Source organism: Nycticebus coucang, chromosome 8 (assembly GCF_027406575.1).
Source record: "Nycticebus coucang isolate mNycCou1 chromosome 8, mNycCou1.pri, whole genome shotgun sequence".
NCBI lineage: Eukaryota > Metazoa > Chordata > Mammalia > Primates > Lorisidae > Nycticebus > Nycticebus coucang.
The window spans coordinates 63,401,617-63,422,866 of NC_069787.1; the positions used below are offsets into that span (position 1 = coordinate 63,401,617).

The 21,250-nt window shown below is 37.0% G+C and overlaps 1 protein-coding gene across 2 annotated transcripts in view; it reads left to right on the forward strand.

Moving 5' to 3' along the window:
• KAT2B (lysine acetyltransferase 2B) overlaps positions 1–21,025 on the forward strand; it is a 119,038-nt gene extending 98,013 nt beyond the window's left edge. Inside the window, exons 12-18 of one of the 2 annotated variants that reach the window (XM_053599924.1) lie at positions 5,352–5,462; positions 7,757–7,900; positions 13,335–13,449; positions 14,979–15,015; positions 15,261–15,324; positions 15,420–15,504; positions 18,986–21,025. In XM_053599924.1, coding sequence (XP_053455899.1) covers positions 5,352–5,462; positions 7,757–7,900; positions 13,335–13,449; positions 14,979–15,015; positions 15,261–15,324; positions 15,420–15,504; positions 18,986–19,179 — 750 coding nt within the window. In that variant the 3' untranslated portion in view covers positions 19,180–21,025. Of the gene's footprint in view, positions 1–5,351; positions 5,463–7,756; positions 7,901–13,334; positions 13,450–14,978; positions 15,024–15,260; positions 15,325–15,419; positions 15,505–18,985 lie in introns of those variants that run through there. The other variant, XR_008381763.1, reaches the window with a different exon arrangement.
• The last annotated feature ends 225 nt before the right edge of the window (positions 21,026–21,250 follow it).

Below are 21,250 nucleotides of genomic sequence, written 5' to 3' on the forward strand. Positions count from 1 at the left end.
TGAGGAGTCTGTTGTTATTTCATCTTTGTCGTTTCTGATTGATGAGATTAGAGATTTTACTCTTTTTTTCCTGTTTAGGTTAGCCAAAGGTTTATCTATTTTATTGATCTTTTCTTTTTTTTAAAAATTTATTTATTTTTATTGTTAAGTCATAGCTGTGTACATTAGTGCAATCAAGAAGTACAGTGTGTGCGTTTCATATACAATCTGAAATATTCTCATCAAACTGTTCAACGTAGCCTTCATGGCATTTTCTTAGTTACTGTGTGTAGGCATTTGTATTCTGCATTTAGTAAGTTTTGCCTGTACCCATTATAAGATGCACCGTAGATGTGGCCCCACACATTACCCTCCCTCCATCCTAATCTCCGCCCTCCCTTTCCCTTCTTTGGCCCTTTCCCCATAGTCTTGTGCTATAGTTGGGTTATAGCCTTCATGTGAAAGCTATAATTTAGCTTCATAGTAGAGCTGAGTAAATTGGATACTTTTTCTTCCACTCCTGAGATGCTTTGCTAAGAAGAATATGTTCCAGCTCCATCCATGTAAACATGAAAGGGGTAAAGTCTCCATCTTTCTTTAAGGCTGCATAATATTCCATGGTATACATGTACCACAATTTGCTAGTCCATTTGTGGGTCGACGGACACTTGGGCTTCTTCCATGACTTAGCAATTATGAATTGGGCTGCAATAAACATTCTGGTACAGATGTCTTTGTTATATTGTGAGTTTTGGTCTTCTGGGTATAAACCTAGTAAAGGAATTATAGGATCGAATGGCAGGTCTAGGTTTAGGTCTCTAAGTATTCTCCAAACATTCTTCCAGAAGGAACGTATTAGTGTGCATTCCCACCAGCAGTGTTGAAGTGTGCCCTTTTCTCCACATCCATGCCAACATCTCTGGTTTTGGGATTTTGTTATGTGGACTACTCTTACTGGGGTTAGGTGATATCTCAAAGTAGTTTTGATTTGCATTTCTCTGATGATTAAGGATGATGAGCTTTTTTCATGTGTTTGTAGATTGTGTGTCTATCTTCTTTAGAGAAGTTTCTCATCAAGTCCCTTTCCCACCCTGAGTTGGGATCACGTGTTCTTTTCTTGCTAATACGTTTGAGTTCTCTGTGGATTCTGGTTATTAGACCTTTATCGGAGGTACAACCTGCAAATATTTTCTCCCATTCTGAGGGCTGTCTGCTTGCTTTACTTACTATGTTCTTGGCTGTGCAGAAGCTTTTTAGTTTGATCAGGTCCCAGTAATGTATTTTTGATACTGCTTCAATTGCCTGGGGAGTCCTCCTCATAAAATATTCACCCAGGCCGATTTCTTCAAGAGTTTTCCCTGCACTTTCTTCAAGTATTTTTATAGTTTCATGTCTTAAGTTTAAATCTTTTATCCAGTGAGAGTCTATCTTAGTTAATGGTGAAAGGTGTGGGTCCAGTTTCAATCTTCTACAGGTTGCCAGCCAGTTCACCCAGCACCATTTGTTAAATAGGGAATCTTTTCCCCACTGAATGTTTTTAATTGGCTTGTCAAAGATCAAACAGTGGTAAGTAGCTGGATTCATCTCTTGGTTCTCTATTCTGTTCCAGACATCTACTTCTCTGCTTTTGTGCCAGTACCATGCTGTTTTGATCACTATCGATTTATAGTACAGTCTCAGGTCTGGTAGCGTGATTCCTCCTGCTTTGTTTTTATTGCTCAGTAATGTTTTGGCTGTTCGAGGTTTTTTCTGATTGCGTATAAAACTAAGTATTATTTTTTTCAAGATCTTTAAAATATGACAATAGAGCTTTAATAGGAATTGCATTAAAATTATCTATGGCTTTGGGTAGTATGAAAATTTTAACAATGTTGATTCTTCCCAGCCATGAGCATGGTATGTTTTTCCATCTGTTAACATCTTCAACTATTTCTTTTCTTAAAGTTTTATAGTTCTCTTTGTAGAGATCTTTCACATCCTTTGTTAGGTATACTCCCAGATAGTTCATCTTCTTTGGCACTACTGTGAAAGGAATAAAGTCCATGACTTTTTTCGGTTGGTTATTGTTGGCATATATAAAGGCTACAGATTTATGGGTGTTGATTTTGTAGCCTGAGACATTGCTGTATTCCTTGATCACTTCTAAAAGTTTTGTGGTAGAATCCCTAGTGTTTTCCAGATATACGATATTTTATTGATCTTTTCAAAAAACCAACTTTTTGATTTATTGATCTGTTTTATAATTCTTTTGTTTTCAATTTCATTTAATTCTGCTCTAATTTTGGTTATTTCTTTTCTTCAGCTGGGTTTGGGGCTGGAATGTTCTTCCTTTTCCAGTTGCTTGAGATGTCCCATTAAGTTGTTAACTTTCTCTCTTTCCGTTCTCTTGAGGAAGGCTTGCAGTGCTATAAATTTCCCTCTTAGGACTGCCTTTGCGGTATCCCAGAGGTTTTGATTAACTTATGGTATCTTGAAGAAGTTTTAAAAATTCAAGTTATCTACTTAATAATTAGTCTTTTACTTCATGCCTTTTTATTTTATCTTTTCTTTTCTTTTTTTTTTTTTGAGACAATGTTGCCCTCGGTAAAGTGCTGTGGTTACAGCTCACAGCAACCTCCAAATCTTGGACTTAAGCGATTCTCTTGCCTCAGCCTCTCAAGTAGCTGGAACTACAGGTGTCTGCTGCGACGCCCAGCTATTATTTGTTGCAGTTGTTTAGCTGGCCCATGACATGTTTGAACCCACCACCTTTGGTGCATGTGGCTGGCGCTGGAGCCACTATGCTACAGGCGCCAAGTTTGTTTTACCTTTTGTTTAAGAGTCTTTTTATACTCAACATTATATACTCACTTTTGGTGTATGTTTTTTGGAATACTTTTGTAAAGGTTTATTTTACTTTACATTGTGATGTCTAATCCATCTCCTTCTCTTAGTTTTTCATTTGGCAAACTCTTTTAAGTCTTCTCTTCATTCACCTTCTTAATTATCTGATAGACCTTTTCACTATTAATGATACAGATACATCACTCTCTACCAATCCTGTGCAGCAGAATTATAATGCAAGCCTCAAATGCAGGTTACATGTGTAATTAAAAAAATTTCTAATAGCTGTATTTAAACAAGTAAAAAGAAACAGGTGAAATTAAGTTTTATTTATTTATTTTTGGTTTATTCATAGCCTTGGAAGATAGTGGTGATATTTTTAATTTAACCTAATATGTCCAAAATAATATTATATCAACATGTAATACGTATAATGAGAATTTTTTTTCCTGGTATATTATTTTATACTTACAGCACATCTCAATTATGAGAGGTCACATTTCTTTCTTTCTTTTTTTTTTGCAGTTTTTGGCCAGGGTTGGGTTTGAACCCGCCACCTCTGGCACATGGGGCTTGAGCCACAGGTGCTGCCCGAGTAGTCCCATTTCAATTGCTCAGTAGCCATGTGTGACAGTGGCTACCATACTGAACAGTGCAGCTCTGTATTGTGATTAAATGTTGATATGTTTATCTTCCCATTTTACTGTCCTTTCTCAAGGAGAGAGCTATTTTCTTTGTCTTGTCATCCCAGTTTTATTCAAACTTATGGTTTTTCAGTATTGTGGTATGTTTGGGAAAAGGTACAATGTCCCTAGGTAACATCAATGGAAGAAGAGTTTCCAGAAGAGGGAGATGATGATACTGTTCTTCTATTTACTGGACAGACCATCTTTTGATACATGTCTATAAATTATTATGCTCTACAAAGGCATCGTTATATTGGAGAAAGTCTTGAAAAAAAAAGGGATTAGGTTGTTGAAGGGTCTTTGGATCATGCCATATGAGAAATGATTGTAAGTTTGATGAAACTTGGCTTGGGACTTTGGAGGCAGGGCAGGCATGCATGAGAGAGAATAATCTTCAAGGGCTTGAAGAGCTGTTAACAGCAGGAATGAGTCTTTCTAACTCTAGAAGTAGAACTGAGGTTCAATAAGAAATAACAAGGGGCTGGATCTTGACTGAACCTTATGAAGAATTTCCCAACCATGTAATGGTTGAAAATAAATTGATGTATCTCAGGACCAAGTGATCACCCTATATTGGAGGTGTTCTAACAAATTACCTTTTCATAATGGATGAGAAAAGACTTCCAGCTTCACTTGGGATAGGGAGTTAGACTAAATGACTTCCAAAGATCCCCTGCCCTTGAAATACTGTGATTCTACAAGATCATACCTATCAACACATCTGAGTTCATTAGAAAAATGTGTTACCAAATTCTAGAAATATATATATGAAGATATTTGTGTCTGGATGCTTGGATTACTTTCCTCTCTTTCTAAGGAGTTCTGAAACAATCACCTTAAATTTATAGATTTTCTCTAAGCTGAAAAAATTGGTCCTTGCGTATATGGCAAAACCTCCAGTAGTCAACCACCTCCCTAAATTGACTGCCTCCTTAAGTCGACCTAATTTGCATAGACTGGACATGCACCACCTGCATGTGTCAGTCCAGTAGGCTTTGTTCAGTGTGTTGAACACCTCTGTATGTTGACCACTTTGTTACAGTCTCTTGGGTGGTCAATGTAGAGAGGTTCTACTGTACATATTTTTTTGTATTTCTTTCTTTTTTTTTTTTTTTGCGGTGTTTTGGTCAGGGCTGGGTTTGAACCCACCACCTCCAGCATATGGGGCTGGCGCCCTACTCGTTTGAGCCACAGGCACCGCCCATTTTTTTTGTATTTCAATCACTAGTTTCTTCAACATTGTTCACTGTGTCTAATTACTTCCTATTGTCTCTAGTTGACTCAAGAGATTCTGGGCTTCTCAGATCTTGCTAGGAAAGGTCTGATAAGACCAACTTGAAAATCCTATGTATGTGATGATATGATTCTTTAGAAACATTGCTGATTTGTGGTATATGGCAAACAGTTGGGTTAGTAAATATTCTAGTGAAGATTAGTAGTTTAGGTAATTAGCAGATTAGCTCTTTTCACCTCAGGTTCTCCAATACTTTAAAGATGGGCAGAAATTAATAATCAACATTTACTCCCAAAACTTTATTAAGATTCAGCAAACGATCTTTGGGATTGTGCTAGCAGCTTGTAGCCCTGGCTTGCTATTCAAAGCATTGAAAACTTGTATTTTCAAATGATGAATTATCTCAAATCAAAAGTTTTGAATTTTTTCATTATGAATTTCAAAGTTCAGAAATGCAAGTAAGGGTTTTAATGTTATATTACCTTCAGGGAAGAGAAAGGTCCTGGTTGGCTAAATATTTTAAATGTGAAATATAAAGTCCTAAATTTGCCACTATTTCTTGGTGAATATGTAGAGATTTCTTTTCTTCAGAATCTAATATATTTGTCTGTATACCAACTTTCACACAGGGCTATGGAACACACCTGATGAATCATTTGAAAGAGTATCACATAAAACATGACATCCTGAACTTCCTCACATATGCAGATGAATATGCAATTGGATACTTTAAGAAACAGGTCAGTTTCTCTCTGTGCAGCTCTGTGTGGTCATTACTGTTCTTAATATGCACTCAGGTAACCTTCATTCGAATAGGTTCTTTCCCTTGCCCCATTGTTTCTTGCTTACCAGAAGGACATTTACTTTTGTAAGCCTTTCACCAGGAATAAGCTGTAGACTGAATTAGAGTATAACTGGCATAGAGTACGTACTAACTGTTTGTTGAGTGAATGAATGAATGTCATCTTTTAAGTGAGGTATCCTCAGACTAAGGAGAAATCTCGGTCCTGGGTGGATAGAGTTCTCCATGAATGAGCAAAACAGATTAGGTGTTTGACAGCCCTCCATTGGTGACAACAGAGAGGATGTTCTGAAGTTTACTAAGGACTGCAAATAATCCCGGTTCTGCAGAGTGTGGCAGGTTCGGTAGAAGCGTGGCTGCCAACTTAGTTAATCTTATCAAAAGTTTTCAGCTCAGCTTTTGAGGATTATTCTTTAGCTATGTATTATTTTTGGTAGTGATTTATAATTCCTAAACATTTCTCATTACTTTTCTGACTATAAAAGTAATGTACAGTCATTGTAGACATTTTTGAAAATAATAAAACACAAAGAAGAAAAGTGGTTTGTAATTCAAATTCCTAGAGAAATTTACTGTTAGTGCTTTGATATATACTTTTAAAATATTTTTTCTCTGTGTGTGTATATATAAATATAAAAATTGGCTCATACTATAATTTATTTACTTGTCTTTTTCCCACTTAGTATTCTGATAATTTTTTTCACTTAACTTTTGATGGTTTCTTGGGTTTTTAATGATCTATAACTAGGACATTATTTAACCAATACCATGTTTCTGGATGTGTGTTTCACGTGTATCTGCGTGCACGTGCATCCTTGTGTGTTTATGTAGGTGTGCATTTTTGCCCTCATTGACAGTAATTTGCTTAGAATAAATCTCTAGGAGTAGAGTTGTTTCCAGATTTTTAAGGTTATTATTATGTATTGCCAAATACTGTAAAAATTTCTGTTCTTGTCGGGAAAGGAGTTGATAATTGAAAAAGATATTTTTACCCCTGTTCCTGGTAATAAATTGTGTATGCTTGAATTTATGTGATCACTGTGAGGTTTCATTTTTTTTTTTTTTGCGTTTATTGACCCTTTGTATTTCTTTTTTGGGGGGATTGCCAGATCATTGTATCTTGCCTCTTTTTCTATTAAAATATTTAGATTTATATTGATTTAAGATAACTGTATATAATGATGTTAACCTTGTATGATATTTGTTTCAACATTGCTTATAATTTTTTCTTATACTTTACAGAATTTTAGGGTTTTATTACATAAATCTGTTAACTTTTTTATATGCTCTTATATCACTAGAAAGCTTTTTCTACTCTGATGGCAGATAATTAATCTCCTATTTATTTTCATCTCATGCTTTGAGATATGTTTGTGACTTTTATGGTGAAACTCACTTGAGAGAACTCAATGGGATTTTTTATCAAGGGCTTGAGTGTCAGCTTTTCTAGGCTGTAACCATACTTCAAAGCATAAGATCTCAGGCATGGTTCTTAAATGATTTGCCTTTAGTCCTCTTTGAAGATAATAGTAATAATTGCTTGGAAAATAAATATTTATTGAAAGATGAGGCGGGAAACTGCTGATGACAGTTCTGAAATCCGAGTCATTTTCTGCAAATAACCGAAGTAGACATTTTAAGGAAAATTATGTTTATATTATTAATGTATTATTTGTAATTTTGAATATATACCCTGTAGCACTCTGCTACTACAGCTTAAAGTATGTAAATGAATAATATATTGGAAAGCATTAATGTCATTGAAACGACCATGTATAGTGATGGTCTGATAGTTTTTTGCCTGATATTTCATTTCCTCAACATCAAGGTTCTAATTGCTTTATTTTTCTTTCAGAATTAGATCATTGTTAGTTATTAATTTGTTAAAAATTCTGGGGACTCCCTCACCACTTTGGGGGCAATTTGCATCAGTCATGTTTATTATGTAGCTAATGCACAATCAAACCTAACTTTTACTTAATATAGGTTCTTGTTTCAAATTTTTCAATATTATTTCTGTTGTATTAGGGTCAATTTTTTCCCATTGTCTTGCTTCCTAATTGCAGTTTGTTTCCTGATGTTTTGAACTTCAGGCTAATCCTCTTCAGGGTAGTCCAGTGAGAGCTTGAAAGAAGCATGTCTTGATTCCTTGTACAGGGCCTGGCATATCATTAGCACTCAAGAGATACTTGATGCATCACAACCATGTGAATGCACTTATTTGCATTACAGGGTTTCTCCAAAGAAATCAAAATACCTAAAACCAAATATGTTGGCTATATCAAGGATTATGAAGGAGCCACTTTAATGGGATGTGAGCTAAATCCACGGATCCCGTACACAGAATTTTCTGTCATCATCAAAAAGCAGAAGGAGGTAAGGAAGCCATTGACTCGTATTCCTTCCGTACAGGCCAGTCTTTTTTTTTTTTTGCAGTTTTTGGCCCAGGCTGGGTTTGAACTTGCCACCTCTGGCATTTGGGGCTGGCGCCCTACTCCTTTGAGCCACAGGCGCCACCTCTTACAGGCCAGTCTTAAACTGGGTGGGTTCCATTCCACCAGGTTCTTTGTGTGTGGGACTACTAGGTATCATAATCTTAGTGTGCTACGGTTTATCTACATTTCTTCTTAGGTCCCCATTTCTAAGAGTGTCAGTAACTGTTAAATTGGTATAAAATAAAAAAGGTGAAAAATACAGTGACAGATTTTAACTTTACTTTCAAGGCCTGTTACATCTTGGCCTCCCTTATCCCTCCTAGTCTTATCTATTTACTTTCATCTCCAAATGCTGAAAATGTGTCTTCTTTCTAGTCTCCAAAGGCAATCCCTGATTCCTTACCCCTCTTTCTGGTGTCTTCATTTATTACCAACTCTTTTTCCCCAACGTACGTGCAAATCAAACCATTTTAGCCTGTGCTCTGTTTTCTCCTCCAGTACTGGTTTGATCCACCCATTTGAATTACAGTTATTCATCTTCCGTAGACATTTATACTGTTGTGTATTAATCTGTCCTTTTGCATTTCAAGTTCTGAAGGCATATAAGGCCTGTCCTTCTAGGGAATAGTGACTTGTTATGTGATATTTGGGTGACATCTTTTACATATACTAACTAAAAGAGAAACAGTAAAAGAGAAAGGTTGATTGATTTGACTACATAGTCATTTTAAATTTCTCTAAGGCGGGAAAGAAAAACACCATAAAAAGGGCATATTGGGGAGTACGCAAACCTGTTTATTGAACAAATGAATCTGTATGTTAAGCCCAGGATCATAAAGTGCTTGGCGATCCCCAGTTCATTGGAGTTGAGAAAACTAGGAGTTTGCAGCTGTGTCACCCCACATCAATTCCACTTGATACTTCTGTTACTCATTCTAGTACGCTGTTGTCTGAGAAATAACTAAAGGAGACATCTGTCTTAAACCCATCTTTGTTTTCTGATTTCTACTAACATCCTTAACCTAAGGTCTTGGTTTTTTGTCAGGTGTTCCTGACGTAACAGCTGTTCAGTTCTGCACACAGTGTCTGATGCCTGCTAGTTACTCAATACATTATTTTCTTTTTATTTAAATTGGCTCAGACTTGTTCTTATGCCTCCCATGGAAGTGAAGTGAGCAAAGCTTTTTTTTTTTTCCCCCAAATTAGAAAAGAAAAACAACTTTTGCTTCTTGTTCAAAGATGTCAGCCTGAGAGAGAATTCCAAGTAGGGCACTTGGAAGAGTTAATAAAGCGCAGCAGGCTCCTCTCTGCCTGGCTCTCTGTGAAGAGCTGGCTTTCCTCATTGTTCTCTTTGGTGCTTAATGAGCAGGTCTGGATTCAGCGGCACATTGTTCCGCATCAGAGGCTGCTGGCCAGCTAAAGCCATCACTGTTGTCAGCTGCTCTGTCCTCCCCCCCTCTTCTCCCAGCAGCACCAATTCATCCCCAGGCTGTTAGCTGAGAGCAGGATTCCCTTGGCAGAGCCTGTGGATTCACATTCTGTATGATCTGTTGGCCCGTCAAACCTAAAGGCAAAAGCGGGAAGAGAAGCACAGAGCTATTTTATTTATTTTATTTTATTTATTTATTTTTTTCTTTTGAGACAGAGTCTCACTTTGTGGCCCTCGGTAGAGTGCCATAGTGTCACAGCTCACAGCAAGCCCAAACTTTTGGGCTCAAGCGATTCTCTTGCCTCAGCCTCCCAAGTAGCTGGTACTATAGGTGCCTGCCACAACTCTGGGCTATTTTTAGAGATAAGGTCTTGCTGTGGCTCAGTCGCAAGCCTGTGAGCTCAGGCCATCCACCCTCCTTGGCCTTCCAGAGTGCTAGGATTACAGGTGTGAACCACCATGCCCAGCCTTTCAGAGGGCTATTTTTTGGTGGTGGTGTTGTTGCAGTTTGACCACGGCCGGGTTTGAACCTGCTACCCTTGGTATATGGGGCCGGGGCCCTACCTCACTGAGCCACAGGCGCCACCCTCACAGAGTTATTTTAGATGGCTGACAAAGCAGTCAACTTTTTAGAGGCCAGTGCTCCTTCCTCCCATTTTTTCTCCTCTGCTCTTGGATCCTTCTCCCTCTCTTGTCCCCTTTGCCTCCAGCCTTCTTTCCCACATGCCATGGAATGACTAATGGAGGTTTGGAGCTGTTAGCCTCCTTTTAGAAGTCTGGTGCCACCTAACCACCTAAACCTAGGTTTTTTTTTTTTTTGAGACAGAATCTCATTTTCTTGCCCTCAGTAGAGTGCTATGGCCTCAAAAGTTCACAGCAACCTTAAACTCTCGGGCTCAAGTGATTCTCTTGCCTCAGCCTCTCAAGTAGCTGGGACTACAGGTGCCCGCCACAGTGCGTGGCTATTTTTAGAGACCAGGTCTCACTCTGGCTCAGGCTGGTTTCAAACTCATGAGCTCAGGCAATCCACCCGCCTTGGCCTCCCAGAGTGCAAAGATTACAGGCTTGAGCCACTGTGCCTGGCTCTAAACCTGGCTTTTTAAAAAAGAGATCTTAAGTCACAATAATAAACAAGGTATTTGGATTCACACAGTATCTTCTTCAAGAGAACTCAAATGATTTTTACAAGTAACTTTTATTACAACTGTGAAAAATCTCTTCCACTGATGGTGACAGCAAACAAATGGTAAATATATTGAGGACTTTTGCTAGCCTCTGAAAACATCCAAGAACAGAACTGTAGTTATCATTAGTGGATATGGAGAGAGAAAACTACTCCAGTTAGACAGGTGGACGGGACAGTGGACAATTAAATGCTACTTTGTGTGTTGATGCCAAGGGAAGGGTGGGTCTGTAGGGACCTAGCGTTATCTGAGATGGCTCTGTGTGAGATTTGTTTTGAACTGGATAGACTGGTAATGGAATCAGCATGAGCAGAGTCTCAGGGGCTAATGTAGGTAGATTCATGGGCATTTTAGTAGGTAGAATCAGTATGTGAATGAATAGAGCAAATAGTGAAAGGCACTATTTGCACTATTGGAGAAAGTGTGAATAGGCTATGAGCAGGCAGAATTGGAGGTATATGAGTGTGTGTGTGTGCGTGTGCAGGTAAACTGTGGTGGGTTAATTCTTAAATCTTAATCCACATGTGTTTTGAAGAGTCAAAATTAGGATGGGGAAAATTAATGCCTTTTTTTGGTAAGGAGGTATGCTGAAGCCTGGTGATATTTTGGAGATGAGGAAGCCTCCCAAATTTTCTGTTTGAGGAGACCATAAATCTAATAGGTCACAGGACTGAGATAGGGACTTTAGGAGATGAAGATGAGGACTTACTTTCATTTGGAAGGTTTTGATTTTGAGTTCTTGGTGGGGAGTTGAAGTAAAGACATTTTCTAGGGAAGTAAAGTTAAGGTATTAGAACACCTGTAGTCCCAGCTACTTGGGAGGCTGAGGCAAGAGAATTGCTTAAGCCCAAGAGTTTGAAGTTGCTATGAGCTGTGACTCCATGGCACTCTACCAAGGGCAACATAGTGAGACTCTGTCTCAAAAAAAAAAAAAAAAAGACATTGGGACATAAGTAAAATGTCTCTTTTTTCTAGAGTGATCCTTGAAGGTACAGAGGTTAGGAAGCCTCCCACTTTCATTAGCACTGAGTCACTTCTCAGGAGCCCACAATCATTAAGGTACTACGTGAGGTGTCCGGAAAGCCAGCTGGAAGATCATTATATTTGAGAGGCTCTTGGTAAAGAGAAGAAAACATTATAAATTGAAACATAGTTCTCAATATATTTTCTGAAGGTATCCATTTAAGACATTGCCCTTAGGATTTATAAATAAATGGAAAACACCCATTTAGATCAGCTGTGTACAGAGAGAGGCAGCTACTAGCCACACATGGCTACTGAGCGCTTGATACCTGGTTTTTCCAAGTTAAGGCATGCTGTACATATAAAATTCTCTGATGTTGAAGACTTTGTTTGAATAAAGGAATGTTAAATATAATATCTTATAACTTTTCTCCTGCTAATTATATGTTACAAGGACATTTTGGATATAATGAGTTAAATAAATATGCTATTAAAATTTATTTCAGGCTTTGCACCCTTAGCTTAGTGAATAGGGCGCTGGCCACATACACCAAGCTGGCAGGTTCAAGCCCAGCCCAGGCCTGCTAAAACAACAATGACAACTGCAATCAAAAAATAGCTGGGCATTGTGGTGGGCACCTATCGTCCCAGCTACTTGGGAGACTGAGGCCAGAGAATCGCTTAAGCCCAGGAGTGTGAGGTTACTGTGAGCTGTGACGCCACTGCACTCTACTGAGTGTGACACAGTAAGACTGTTGGCTTGAAAAAGAAAAAAAAAATCTATTTCACTTGTTCCTTTTTCCTTTTTTTATATGGCTACTAGAAAAATTTAAATGATATGAGTGGCTCATATTACATTTTTATTGGACAGCACTGATGTAGGTTTACCAGGAATATACTTTTATTGATACCATTCATTTTATGAAGTTCTTTATTTAACTATTAGAATTACATATTCGTGTTGCAGTGTTTACCAGTCAAATGTTTGAAATCAAACAGGTAGGAAATAGAATTTATTTTCTTTTGCAAATTCAACTAGTGACTTTTACTGTTTTTTTTTTTTTCCCCGAAATTTGGTTATGATATGGTTAATTTCAGGATGGAGATTTTTGAGGTTTTCTTTGTTTTGTTTTAAGGGAAAACCACACTGTCTTTCACAGTGAAGTAATTACCTCAGTGCATTAGGAATTATTTTACAAAACAAACAGCTTTCAATATTCCCAACTCCCCCCGTCCCCCAGCAGCTCATGTCCTGTTTGTGTGAACAGATAAAAGTTTAGAGCTGCTTTTTTGATGCAGACAGAGTAGGTTGGTACTCAAACCCTCAAAAGTTTAAATAATAGGCTGTAACTATTCCACATTTGGGGGCTTTTCTGGGGTCTGTACATCTATCCCTCCAGTCTGAAGGGATCAGTTCCTAGTGGCTGGGTATAAAGAGGTTCTGTGACTTCACCATGTAGGGAATACTCAGGGCTGCTTTCCTGTAATTCTGGCAGCAGATCCTCAGAGAAGCAAAGTAAAATAATTGACTCTCACACTGAAGATGACAAGCGGGCCCAAGGGACAGTGTGTTCTGTTAATATTGGCTTTTCTGCATGGCATGGACAAGAAAGATGGTTGTATGAATGTGACTAAATGATGCAACAGAATGTTTTCATTTGTTTAAATAGCATTCAACTTCTCTCATTTTGTTTCATAAAAATATATTTTGTTAGGAAACATTTTGTTAGGTTGACTGACTTGAACTATACCCACAGATTTCTTTTTACTAAACACCTTTTCTTCCTGTGTTTTAACAGATAATTAAAAAACTGATTGAAAGAAAACAGGCTCAGATTCGAAAAGTCTACCCTGGACTTTCATGTTTCAAAGACGGAGTTCGACAGATTCCTATAGAAAGCATTCCTGGAATTAGTATGTATAGACCTTCTTTTAAAAGCAAAATCTTTTAGTAATGCTATGAGTTGTATTTGAAACAATTCCCAGAGTATAGTAACTTGAAAAGCTTTACTGCCCTGCCTGTCTCTGTATTATCTCTAGTCCTTCAAGAAGGCAGCAAATGCTTTCTGTATCTCCCAATCCAAATAGACCAAAGGGTTTAAATACCCCCTCATCATGGTATTTGTGAAGAGCCCGCCATCTGTAACAGTGCTAGGCACTACATATATGTAACCTTGAAGCTAGGGAAATTCTACTTGTACACACAGGGAAACGGAATCTTAGAATGGTTGCATATTTAACAATAACGTTCACATAGCCAGTAATGGTCAGAGTGAGAAGTTGCCCAGTTCTGATCTTCAGACATCTTGCTGTTTGCAGTATGTCTCATTGCCATCGTGGTTGTAACCTATAAGATCTATGCTTGGCTAAATTACCTTACCCAAACTTCCAAAAAAGATTATTTTCTGGATGTGATGGAAATCATCATTTGTTTCCAGTTCCCTATTTTAGAGCAGTTTCCTAAGCGTTCTTGTTTGTAGGTTAGACATGAGTTGCAGTGGATTAAACCAGACAAAATAGCTGTTTTTATAGATCAGAAGCTATCGGATATGATTCAGCAATTTTATACAGTTCAAATCCAGGTTATTCTAGTATACTGAAGATTTAATAAACAAAACAAACTCAAAGAAACTAAAATTCTTCAGGAAAAAAATAAGACTTTAATTAGGAACATTACTTCATTATATCTACCTTATAGCAGATTTTTCTTTGACTGCTAAATCCAGAAATTCTACTTCCCTAATAATAATCCTTGTTAATGGCATAATAGCTACTATATCATTGAATGCCTACTTGTTCTAGGCATTCATCTGTTTTTTTTTTTTTTTTTTTTTTTACATACATCAAGTAACCTCAGTAGGGATAATATCACTTAAGTTTTACACTTCTTTTTATAGACTGATAAACTGAAAGGCAAGAGGTTAAGTAACTTATTTGGAGTAAAGTTATCCTTTAGGGAAAGTAGGAAATCAAATCCAGTTCTATGGGACTCCAGGCTGTGTTCCAGGTTGCTACATTAAACCATCTCGCATTGTAAGCAGGATTTTGGCCAGAGAAAACAGACTAAGATAGAGTTTGTTCTGACTTAAAATAACAGATTAACTCTTTCACATGGTCATTAGCAAAAATTCAACTTACAGTTAGAAAAATACACATGTCTATAGTACTGGATATGTTTTCTTCTGCAAATTTGGAGCTCCTGCTTTAGACAGTACCACACGGGGAAGCATCATCTCAGCATTGTTTCTGTGAGTATCTCTTAGGGTTTTATGTTGTTAGCTGTATGAGGAAGTAACTAAATAACATTAATTTCAGTCTCTTCCCAGAAATAGACTTTTCTTGTGGCATGACTATAATTTATTGTGTGTTTGATAAGTATTGACTATGTTACTCTCTTGACCAAAAGCAGTTCTCATTCAATGTTTAATTTTGTTGCTGTTTAGGAGAGACAGGCTGGAAACCAAGTGGAAAGGAAAAAAGGTAAGTTGGTGGGCACAAAGATGTTAATAGCAGTGATTTTTTTTTTCTCCTTCCCAGCACCTTAGAGAAAAAGGGCAAACTAATTGTAATCACTAATACAACAGTTGGTGGGCTTTGATGTTCATAAAAAATTCTGGAATGTTTCCACTTTTGGGTTTTTGTAAGAATGAGCTGACCAGTAATCAGCTGGCAAGAGGGTAAAACGCTAATCATTGCTTCTTGTCATTTACTCTTTTCCTTTCAAGTAAAGAGCCCAAAGACCCTGACCAGCTTTACAGCACACTCAAGAGCATTCTTCAGCAGGTGAAGGTGGGTATTCTCTTTATTCACTCACGCAGATATTTTGAAATGATTTCCCACATGGAATTTTCATATTAGATACCTTACTTTTTTCTTTACCCAAGAGCCATCAAAGCGCTTGGCCCTTCATGGAACCTGTGAAGAGAACAGAAGCTCCCGGATATTATGAAGTGATAAGGTTCCCCATGGGTAATGCCATTAACATTTTCTAAGTATAGATTTAAAACTGTCTGGATGGAGGTGTGGGGGACAAATGGCTGCTCAGGTTGATTGGTACTCCTCTCTTGTAGGGTAGGAAGGAGATGAGAGGTGGTGGGATTCCATGTACTAGTGGAAGGACAGTGATGTCAGAGCAGAATGATAAAGGAGAAGAGGGTGGCTGTCTTCATCAGGGACATTCTTTTAAAGCCCACATGCATTCAACACTAGATGCAGAAAGTCCAGGGAAACTGTAGATAGTACTAGGTGTGAAAGCTGTTTGTACTTAACCTTGCTCATATTCTACCTGGTTGGTTGCAAAAGAAAATCATCTAGTTGTCCTCTTGATATGTTTTGAGTCTGTTTGTCATAAATGGCTAATCCCTAAGAAGTTAGATTAAGTTGCTTGACTGCTGTACTTTCAGAGGGAAAAGTTCTAGTTTATGCAATTCTTAATTTTCCGAGCCTTTAGCGGATACTGTGTGATGGTACATACTCTTATTTTAAGCTTCATCAAAAGTTTTCTTTTGAATAAGTTATGTGGCCATGTTTTGGAGAGAGCCAGAGTCTTCTGTTTCTTTTCTGCTTGTAGTCTATTCCAGGTGCTAAGAGTTAAAATGTGAAAAGGAAGAAGGATAGGGATCCATTAGCTCTTTGATAGTTGAAAATTATTTACAGTTATTTTCTATGGCATTAATTTTCACATGAATGCCATGTGAATAAAGTTGTAGTAATGATTTTAGTAGCTTATACTTCTTAAAATAGACATGCATCTCTATGCTTTTCTTTCCCTCTTCTCTCTGCCTTACTGCTACATATTTCAGTACAAGAAAACCAAAGGAAAGGTTAACTCAGTCTAAAATTCTGAATGGAAGGATGATTTGGGAATCAGTATTTTTCCCTGTGTAAAAAGTATGTTAAAATTCTTTGTGTCTATATCCAACCATAAGTTAACTGATTTTTTGCATCCTTATCCCATGGACCATCTTAGTTCCTTTTGTGAAACCGTTGTGGGAAGTTTTATGAGTCAGGGGAGAATAATTCCCTTCCAGCCCCCACCCATGCTCACTCTGAACACCTGCATTGGTAGGTCTGGCAGATCCTGCCTGTCGTAGTCACAGCCTGCCTTCCGGAAGTTTTTTGCTTGGTACAGCTTGAGAAGGGTGTGAGCTTCTTCAGTTAGATACCACTTATATAGGCTTGGGAAGGGAAATTGACCTCTTTTAGTGACAGGTTAGGATATATGCAAGATAAAGTTAATTAAAATAGTAAACAGTGTTCTTCAATGGAGCAGTAATTATTTCCAGATATTGTTTAGCTGCTGAGCAAAATGTTCAGTCTTTTTCCTAAGACGGTCACGTATTGAAGATAAGACTGACAAATTGGCTCAGCTCCCGTAGCATACTGGTTATGGCGCCAGCCACATACACCCAGGCTGGTGGGTTTGAACCCAGCCCAGGCCAGCTAGACAACAATGACTACTGCAACAACAACAACAAAAAAAAACCCAGATGTTGTGGCGGGTGCCTGTAGTCCCAGCTACTTGGGAGGCTGAGGCAAGAGAATCGTTTGAGCCCAGGAGTTTGAGTTTGCTATGGCTGTGATGCCACGGCACTCTACTGAGGGCAACATGGTGAGACTCTGCCTCAAAAAAAAAGAAAAAAAACCTGACAATAATTTTATATTTCCCCATTATTGCCATCTTGGATTTTTCCAAAAACATGGGATCTAACCTCTTTCCCTTAGGGAGGCACATACTGCACATTGCTTGTGTAGTCTGGCCTGAGGAGGGCTTCTTATCACCTGTGGATGGCTAGGCAGTATTTTCCTGTTTACCTAGAATTCTCAAGTTGGGAAAAAAACAAACAAATAAACCTCCCCACCCCCCAAACCCCCTTAAATTGGAAAAGGTTTTGGACAAACATTTTGTGTGTAAGGTTTCATCCCCCCTTTTTTCAGTTTCATCCCCTTTTCTTTTCTTTTTTCTCTTCTTCTTTCTTCTCCTCTCCTCATTTTTTTCCTTCCCTTCCCATTCCCTTCCCTTTTTTTTTCTTTTCCTTTCTCTTCCCTCTTTTTGATTGCATGTCTTTTTCTTCTAAAACATAAATATATTGGACATCCTATCTTAAGTGGTAGGCCTTTAAGTAGAAGAAGTACAGATGTCTAATTTTACTTAGAGAGGCACAGTTTCATTGTTCTTTCCTTCTTAAATAGAGAACATCTTGATGTGTTCAGTTGCACTTGGGTGAGGCGGTGGGGCATTTGCTGAGTCTTAAGTGTATCCTAACACTTTCAAATTTGTCTTCCCCTCCAAACTCCGGTTAATTTAGAGAAGAAAGAAAAATTGAAAGTTGAGCTTACAGATGGGATGACATACACTGTAAATGAGGTAGACTTTAAGCAAAAGAGATAGGCAGAGCAGAAGTTTTCCATTTCTTTGATGGTTTATGGTGGTTTAGGCTATTGATGCAAATGAATTTCTTCCCATTTGAGGATGTTGTACCTTAACTTATCTTATTAAATGATAATCCCAATGTATTTGGTTATAAGTTTCTTTCCCTCTGGAAAATTTAATAACAGAGGGAATTTTACGTGTTGGTATTCAGGAGTGTTTTTTTTTTTTTTCCTTTTCCATTTTGACTCATTTTTCCATGCATAGTTAAGACAATTATAACTTTTAACAAAAGAACCAGACATAAAGACAACCAGTGATCCATAAATAGACAAACGTTAGCATCTTTTAATCTGCATGGAATTCTTTAAATTTGTTCTAACAGTAAAGGTTGAGGATGTAGTCTTACCAGTTTAGATGAAATAGTTTTCACTTGTAAAATAGTACAATTTAAAGTAGTCCCACAAGGCTTACTTGCTTTAGAAAATGGATTAAGTAAAGTTTGTCATTCTTATTTCATTGATGGAACAGGAAACAAAATTAATTTGAACCATTTTACATACAGGGTCATTGGTATATTTGCAGATATATTTATGATCAGTTTCTCTAGCTTTAGTCATCTAATGCCAAAGCAACTGTAAATTTAGTGAAACAAACTCAGTCTGATTGTTTTAAGTAATGAAATGATTTAATACAAATGTCCCACCTGCTCTACTCCATGTAGATAGGCCTCTTCTGTATAATTCTGAATGAATAGCTAACTGTAGTCAGTTTATCATACTTACTGTTGCTAATCTACTTAGCTTCCTTGCACTGAATAGGGGATTGAACCAGATGACTAATGATAGTCCCTTGACTGTTTAAATGGCTGGGATTTTATGTTTAAAAAAACACCCAAAAGAAAGAATATAAGACCTAAAAACTATTCTCCTTGATCGTAAGAATTTCTCTTAAACAAAGGCAGTGGGATGACAGAAAATATAATCAAACCAACAACCTAGATTTCTTTCCCATTTTACTTTTGTGAACTAGGGTTTAAAGGGAGTCAAAGATTGCTAATATATTTTTCTTCCTGTGCAGATCTGAAAACCATGAGTGAACGCCTCAAGAATAGGTACTACGTGTCTAAGAAATTATTCATGGCAGACTTACAACGAGTCTTTACTAATTGCAAAGAGTACAACCCCCCTGAGAGTGAATACTACAAATGTGCCAATATCCTGGAGAAATTCTTCTTCAGTAAAATTAAGGAAGCTGGATTAATTGACAAGTGATCCCCCCACCCCCACCCCTTCTGCTCCTTAGATACTCTTCAAGCAGTATGCCTAAAGCAAGGTTTAGTTTTACAAAGAATTGGACATAATGTCTTGAAGAGACTTGTAAATGTAATAATTAGCACTTTTGAAAAACAAACAAAAAACCTCCTTTTAGCTTTTCAGATATGTATTTAAATTGAGGTCATAGAACATTTTTATTTTATGGAATAGATTTTAAACTATTTACTACTATTAATGTAAATTTTCTATGGCATGTCTATTAGCTAACTATTCCATGATAGATGATCAGGGGGTTTCCTCAAAACTGGTATGTGAGGAAATTGCACATAGTACAAGATTTGGGGGAATGCAGAAAAGTTTCAGACCATGAATGTTTCCATTTTTTTCTAATGGAATGTGAGAGTTTATTTTTATTTTATTCTGAAGGACATAAGGAAGAGATGCATAATAAGAAGCCCATAAAAGGTGAAATATGTGACGCTTGAAGTCTCAGTGTAGACTTTTTATATATATATATTTTTAAAACACTCATTCTAGATGAGGTGCTTTGAGCAGTTCTGAAAAATGCAGTTCCAGAAAAGCAACTGCTTTAATTCCTAAGGAAGAAATTCTAAATAATGCAAACTTTTTTCATAAACATCTGGGTTTTTGATAATACTGTCTACCTACAACAAACTTGTTAGTGCATAACCACTATTTTAATAATTATTTTCTCTACACAAATGTGTAATATCATATTTGACTTTGCTTATGCAGGCCATAAGTTCCAAAAGGTAATTTCCCAGGCCACAAAGGCATAAACTTGAAAACACTTGATATTGAATCAACATGCTTTAACAGGAAATGAATAGTCTATGTATCAATCTGATGAATCCTTTTCTAATAAGGATTGTTCTTCTTTTCTGTGATACAACCATTGGTAATGTATATATGAACATTTTTCCTTTTGCATCTCCAAATTAAATTGTCTGAGGTGAATTAAAATTGCTGTCAGTATTTTAACACCTACATTAGTATATCGGTCCAGGGTCATATCCCACTAAAATCCATCATGTAGCCTTATTAACTTATCTTGGGATTCCAGCTCCGTGCTTGGATTTATTTCCTAATAACACTACAGAAAATAAGTGGGACATCTCAACTCTGGGAAAACCAATTAATAAACAACCACATAAATGAAGGCCATCTTGATGGTCTTGACACTAATTTTTATGATGCAAATTTATAGACTGATTTTTGTAAAGGACAAGGTTTTAAAAGTATATTTAACTTGACATTTTCTATTAGCATAAAGAAATCGAAATGATCATGAATAGTCATTAAAAACAGTTGCCAGAGATAATCTGGATTAAGGAAAAAAAATCCTGCAAATGGCTAAGTTGGAAGTGTTTTTGATACACAAGAGATATTCAGAATGCTCACAGTGAAAAATCCCTCAACTTTTTTAAGTATAAGAAACTACCTTGAGTGGTATCTAGATTTCTAATGAAGAATGATGATACAGTTTGGATAAAGTTTATTGAACTGGTTTTAAACAGTACTTTGTACCCGATCTGCCGAAGCATCTATCCTGCTTGGTATTCTGTGAAAGTTTGTTATTTTCTGATTAGACATTCTTATAGAGTATTGTCTTCAAAATCAGATCGTCTCTTCTATATTGAAAGCATTTTTATGTTTTCTAATTTAAAAATTAATATTTTCTTATAGATATTGTGCAATAAAGCTGAAGTAGAATGTGTGGTTTTTGCAAATGCTTTAACAGCTGAGAAAATTTTACATTTGTAAAATTAATATATTGTACTGGTACAAAATAGTTTTAAATTATATTTTAAAAAGCTCCCAATCTGGTGGTGTGTTTTATTCTAGAAGACTGAAGTTAACAGAACAAATGTATGATCTGGTTGGTGACCATGACTATATCCTTAATCCTTAGATCTTAAGCATTTTGTTGCATTGTGGGAAATTTTGTACAAATCCATGGCCCATCAGTGAGAGATTTTCAAGAGAGGAGACACTCGTGAGTTATCTACTACATCTTTCCTTCTCTGACCCACTAAACAGCAACAAA